The following is a 6,916-nucleotide window of genomic DNA, read 5'->3' on the forward strand; positions in this document are numbered from 1 at the left end:
TGCTTATTTCTTTTGTGAAGATTGAGTCATGTCATCTCTTTTGCAATAGAGCGAGTGACTGTTGCTTGTGTAGATAGGAGTAGAAGAGGCGTAACTAGACTACCATTAAGGTAGAGCAGTTGATCACATGCTTACAGTAGCAAATTTGCAAGTGTTGTGGCTCAACTAACATCGACTAAGGGTATTTTAGTAGCTTGCAGTATCAGAAATTCCTATCAATCCATTATCAAGGATTAAAAGTTTAGCTCTTGGCTGCATGGTTTTTCCTTGGATTTCTAGATCTTTAAAACCTTCTTCATAATCTTTTGTTGTTCAACCACAAAGGCTCTTATGATCCTGTACAAGGCAACATCTCATGAGTTTGAAGAACTCTAAATTTTGTTTTGACGATTAAGAGAACACTGTAGCGCACCACAAATATACCTTTCACGTATATCACTGCCTAAAAACACACCACCATAAGCACGGTTGACTGTCCTGTTTCTAGGTAATCTGGACCTCTTGTAATCGGCAGGTCTCAAGTGAGGAATCTGCAAAATAGAGAAGAAATTGTAAAATTAGACGGGGATCATCAAGCCACAACGACTGAGTGTTTATTATCATATTCTTGTTCATTTTTTAGGTAGCTTCAATTAGCTTTTCCTCTACAATGGGAACTGGTTCTGAAGCTTCTTTAGGTTCTGCTTTCGGGACTTCTGCCTCTTTAGCTTTTTGTTGTTCACTGGCCTCTAAATGTACTTGCTTCTTCTTTTTCTCAATAGCCTCAAATGTTTGCACAATGTCAATTGTTGTTGCCTGCTCCTCAGACTTTTCCTCAGGAGGCTCTATTTTGGATTCTTTGTCTAAAGTTTCAACCTTTCCAGCCTCTGGTTGGACCTCTGGTTCACTTTTGGTAATATCAGCAACTTGATCAGAAATACTTTAAGCTTCTGGTTCAGGGATAGGTTCCTTGGCTAATTTTGGAATATCTTTGCTAGTGACATATAATGAAGGTGTTTCATCTTGTTTCTTAACTTCTTGAACTGTAGGAGGCTCAATTTTCCTGTCTGTTGTCTTTTCTTCTGATTCTGCTGGAGTAACAAGTATGCTTTCCTCAGCTTGTGGCCTCTCTTCATCGTCAGTTGTGGCTAGTGACGGAGCTAGTGGTTCATCAACCTTTTTTATCTCTTCAGTTGTTGGGGTCAATGCTTCATCAGTAACTGGCTTCTCTTCCTCGACGCTTTTCTTTACCTCTTATATTATAGGTGCTGGAGGTTCTTCAATCGTCCGCATCTCTTCTTCATCAGCTTTCTTTACGTCTTCCACTATTGTTGGAGCTGGTTTGTCAGCTTTAGGCTTCACTTCTTCATCAGCTTTCTGTACTTTTTCCACTCTACAACAGCTATTGATTCATGCTGCTCTTAGGGAGTATGACTATATGCCTCCAGTACAATTGAATTCCAAACACAAAATACCTCTATAACTACTTTATTCCTACATAAGATAGTAGTTTTGCTGACCAACAATTCATTCTGTCCAATATCTTCTCAACTTGAGGCAAGCACTGATTAATAGATGTCTTCCTAGATAATAAGGGTACTCCCAAGTATTTTAATGGTAAACTCCCTTTTATATGTCCCAAAGACTGCAAGATTTACTATTTGATAGAATTCTTAACCCCAGATATGTATATTGAACTCTTATCATTGTTGGCTTATAGACTGATGCCCAAGAGAACTTATGAAAAGTAGATTGAAACATGCCAATAGAGACTAGATCAGCTATACAAAAGATCAGGAGGTCGCTTGCAAAAACATATATGCATAACACCAAGTTTCTTGCACTTGGGATGATACTTAAAATCTGGATTAGTAGCCAACATACTCTCAGCTCTCTCTCTAGGTACTCGCATCGAAATAAAAAAGAGGTAGGGTGATAAATGGTTCCCTTGTTTAATTCCTCTCTACCCATGAAAATGCTTTGTCAACGCTCTATTTAGCATGAAGAATATAAGACTGAGGTAACACATGCCATGGTCCACTATATGAATCTGTGAGGAAAACCAATTCTGCCAGCTAGTGTGCTTGTGGATTGGGGGAGGTGAATCTTCTATTAGGCATAAACTTGGAGGTAGCACGGTGAGTTAAAGAGTTTGGTGAAAGGTTTTGATGGAACACGTCATATTCTTTATTCCATCACTTACAAAAAAATACTGTATGTACTTTAAAAACACTATCCCATCGACTATATCTATCTATTGTGAACCAACTGAACATCATTCTTTATGTCGAATGAACATGAAAATGGTTTTTGGAGGTTTACTAGTTAGAGTATGCATTTCTAACAGTTGAGGAGGAGGTAGTAGGGCTGCTGAATTGAAAAATAGAACATGAGTCACATAAATTTACCCAATGTGTTCTTTTTAATTTTTGATGCAACTGATCCTAAATTTTCTTTGTCTCTCAACAAGGATCTTGCGTGGTTTGAGACTGGCTGCTCGCCTCAAGTTGTCCTTATCCGAGGAGATTGAAATTACTATGCAAACTCTCATTGTCCATAATGAAATTGGACAAGGTATGAACAAATTGAAAAAATCATTGTTAATTTATTTAATTACTCCGGCTTGTTCTTTTAATCCTCCTATTCTTTAGCTTTCTCTATGCTATTATACCTTCTTCTCATTGCTTGACATTCCTGATGCTAAAAAAGTTTGCTAACCACAATGGTATCTTTTTCTATATCTACCTCTTGGTTTTTAATATTTTTTTTCTACATGGCCTTTATTTTTTCTTGTGCAGTCTAGACTTATGATGGAAGTCACCTATATGCTGTCTTATGGAGCTGCAGAGCCTTCTCTTTCTTTACTTCAGAGATACAACATCCTTGGAGTGCTGCTAACATTTCATGTATGTCATATTGTTTTATTTCATTTTGGTATGATGTGAGCTTCATGATTTTTTGGTTCAGGACAATAGCTTATACTGAGTAAATTTGTCAATTACAGGCAGTACACCTTGCTCAACAGTCTAACAAACAGTTTAGTGAAAGTTCTGTTATGCTGATGGTATATCTTCCTGCCTTGTATTAGTATTTAATCCATAAATTTTTACAATTCCTTCTATATGCTTCCTCACTTATTTGATGTCAGCTCTTCCGATTTCGTCAACATATTTTCTCTAGACTTCTTGCTTCCGTGCATCCTCCTGAAATCTAGCTTCCGCCTCCTCCCAAAGACACCCATATATATGAGCATATACACACACTTATGTCTGGCATATTTATCTTTTCTCCTTATGCATGTTTTCTTGAGTCTTCAATAGTCTCTCACACATTAAATTTATTGGTCTGAAAATTTTGCTGAAATTTTTTTCAAGTTTGGATCAGTTAGTCACCTGTGGTCGACCTTCTCATGATAGTTTGTGGTAAGTTGATTTAAATTTATTGAGCTAGTGTTGAGAAATTGGCTTCTAGTGGCTAGGATACTTGATGATATTTTTCCTTTTGATTGATACATGTGAGCAGGGTTGTACTCTTGGCATTTCATCTAGCACTAATAACTAATCTGCAAGAGTCATATGTCGTCTTGACCTTTGCTTCTTTGTTGTACCATGGAAATTGGAAAGAAGGTGTTAAATTTTGCTAGAAGACACTCTGATGCTGCATCTTTTTATGCACCTTAAATTTCCGGTTCTCAGGACTCCATATCAGTGCTAGTGCAAAATTCTCTAGATATTTTGACTGATAAGGACAGCTTCTAGGAAGCAATGTCCAGGTTCCCAGGTTCCCATGCTCTGGTTTGGTAAGTAAACCTTCTTCAGCTTCTAGATCTAGTTTGAGGAAACTTGTTATCTCGTACGGCTGTTTCATTTTAATTTATTAGACGCCCAATATATTTGTTTTGTACCCTTGTCATGCTTTGGAGTAATACTAGACGAATGTGAAAAATAGTATGACCATTTGAATGCCAACTTCTTCACCTGTGAATCAAATTCATCATTTTTCATGTGACAGTGGGCACACTGATTTAGTCATTTTTCTATGAATAATACTGGAATATTTACTTAGCTAAGGCCTCGTTATGTTCATTGGGAAATATCACTTCATCTTTTACATTCTAGAGATGGTGATTTAGCAGAAGCTCCTGCCTCCACCAACCTATTGTCATGATTCTTCTTTGTACTTTGAATAAAGTAGAACAACAAGCAATGTTTAAAAATTGTCAATTTCTTATGGTGTTCATCATTTTTGTTTGGCCTTTTATCTATCTTCCTTGTGTTTGCTGAAAGAGAAGCATCAAATGTATCTATGAAATGTCCTGATATTTAAGTTGGGATCTAAACAGATATGCCATTAGACTTTTCGAACTTATCTTCACCTGATGCGAGTAATGCACAAGCTTTAAGAGGAAAATTCTTTCAAATTCTTCCAGCCCAGCTCATTCTCCAATTCATGAAAAGATGCTTTATCTTACAAATTTACAAGAAACTTAAGTTGATTGAATAAATTAAAGAAACTTTGGATTCACATACTTCCTCATTCAAGATTGAAAAAATATTTGTATATTTGTTGAACATAATTTTACTTCTAATTGTTTGTTTCATTTTGAATGTGTAGGATCAATGTGGGGATCAAATTTGAATGGAGGGCGCCACAACTCAATTGGATCTAGATTGAAGTGAATGAGGAAGAAATTTTGAAATATTTTGATATACGTTTATATAAATTTTGTTGAGGGGAACTTGGTTCAAATTTTTATTGTGTTGTTTTCTAATTAGCATGTAAAAGACATGTTTTTTTGAAATCAAGTCTGTGAACATTTATTTATTAGCTAATTGGTGCGTGAGATTATGTATAAATATGTATGCTTATGGAATGTGCTTAGTGATGTATGCATTTCGATCAAAATAATTATTTTTAAATTAGAAATTACGTACTTACATTTTATATGCCTAATGCTATTTCTGTAAAATGTGGCTTGAACTATCGAATTTTAGGCAATATTGCTACACTTCAGAAGTATGGCTAAAACATGCTTACACATGCTTACACTTTACAAGTGTTGTTATAGGGGATGTATAAAAGGCTATGATTTTGAAGTGTGGCATGTAGTAAAGAAAAGGTCACATTTTTTAAGTGTTGTTATAGAGGTGCTACAAAAGACTACTCTTATGAAGCGTGCCAATAGTAAAACAAAGGCAACGTTTTTTAAGTGTTGTTATAGATGTGCTACAAAAGGCTATGCTTGTGAAGCGTGCCCAATAGAAAAACAAAGGCAACACTCGTAAGTGTAGCTTTATCAAATAAAAGTGTTGCTAATGACAAGTTTCAAAGCGTGGCCTTTATACTTTAGTGGCCACACTTTTTAAATGTTGCTGATATGGCAACACTTGAAAAACGTGGCCTTTGATAAAGGTTACACATCTTTAGCCCCCCCCCCCCCCAAAAAAAAAGTGTTGTCTAACGTTCGAACGTATAGCCTTTGATCAAAGGACACACTTTCTGCTATTTTAGGCCACACTTTACAAAAGTGATAATAGGACTAAAATGATGTAGTGTTATGAGTTCCGGTGATGCTTTTGGGTTGACAAATGCCCCAACAATGTTTATAAATTTGATGAACAACATATTCATCCCTTTTTGGATTCCTTTGTGGTTGTGTTCATTGATGGTATCCTTGTGTATTTGAGAAGTAGAGAAGAGCATATGCAACATTTGAGGATTGTGCTCGAGACTTCGAAAGATAATAAGCTTTTTGCCAAATTCTCTTAGTATGAGTTCTGGCTAATGTAACGCTCCAAGAACCCATCCCGAGACGTCACATGGTGCTTAAGGTCATATGTGGCCCTAAGCTAACCCTCTAAGCCTGTCATCACTTTCTGAACTCACTATAACGCAAATCATGCTAAGATAAAGAGGAATAATCATGTCATGAACATACTGCGATACGAAGTAATAGTGCTTTGTGCAATTAAAATACTAAAGTTCTGTTCATACTGGTACTCTATCCTGACAATGCCTCTACTATACAAGTCTGATGAGCTATTGGGACAGATCCCCAACTGACTCGTACTGAACTGAAAATAAATAACCATCTGTTAACAAGACAAAACTGGAAATACAGGTCCTCCAACCATGAGGAATCACCAACTGCAGAAGTGTAGAGGAAGGTACTCAAAGATCACTGTCGCTGCTGAGACTGAGCACCTGAACCTATATCACGAGGAAATATAAAATACAAAAGAGTATGGGGGTCAGTACTTGGGAATGTACTGGGTATGTGGGGGTGGATGCAATATTTTAAATAATATCATAAATGTATAAGAAAATCATGCATGCTGACAATAACAACCCTCTTCCCTTGAATTATCTAAAACATCATTTACGAAAGTCATCAGTAATAACATATGCTTCATAAATCTCGTAAATCATTTAACTCAACTCAAACTTTTTAACTCATGACTTAGAGTGACTCGGTAACTCATGGTACTTAGATCATTATGGACGTGGGAGTTTCTTATAACCGACATAACTACACCATATAAGTCGCATAGAGTCCAATGTTTTGCACTCCAAAGGAAAGAACCCTATATTGACGGGGGTGTTGTACTCTTTCCGGGGAGTACAACCTCAATCTCATTATCACAATCCTATACTCGGCCTCTGGCCCATAATTATCAACATCAGTCCTACGGTGGCACGTAGTTTTGGAAAAATACGACATTTTCCATTCGGTGCTAAATACTCCTCCCAGACTCAGCTCAGAACGCGTTAGGAAATCCACCTCAATCAATATCAACTCATGGTTCTATCATGATGACCAAAAAAAAGTATATCTCATCGGTAAATAATATACGACTGTGGATTCCTAACTCGAGTCAAATTCAAACAATGTTTCTCAACATCAAGTACATTTGCTTATCAAATCATTTCAAATGCC

General features: G+C 36.6%; 1 protein-coding gene across 1 annotated transcript; it reads right to left on the reverse strand.

Moving 5' to 3' along the window:
• Window positions 1–275: 275 nt before the first annotated feature.
• LOC124888854 (60S ribosomal protein L34-like) lies at window positions 276–1,001 on the reverse strand. The gene is made up of 4 exons (XM_047400146.1): window positions 982–1,001; window positions 649–886; window positions 424–530; window positions 276–336 (listed from the first exon to the last, which is right to left on the reverse strand). Exons 1-4 carry the CDS (start codon window positions 999–1,001, stop codon window positions 276–278), a joined length of 426 nt encoding a protein of 141 aa, XP_047256102.1.
• Between the last annotated feature and the right edge of the window lie 5,915 nt (window positions 1,002–6,916).

The sequence above is a fragment of the Capsicum annuum genome, chromosome 11 (genome assembly GCF_002878395.1).
Source record: "Capsicum annuum cultivar UCD-10X-F1 chromosome 11, UCD10Xv1.1, whole genome shotgun sequence".
Classification (NCBI taxonomy): Eukaryota; Viridiplantae; Streptophyta; class Magnoliopsida; order Solanales; family Solanaceae; genus Capsicum; species Capsicum annuum.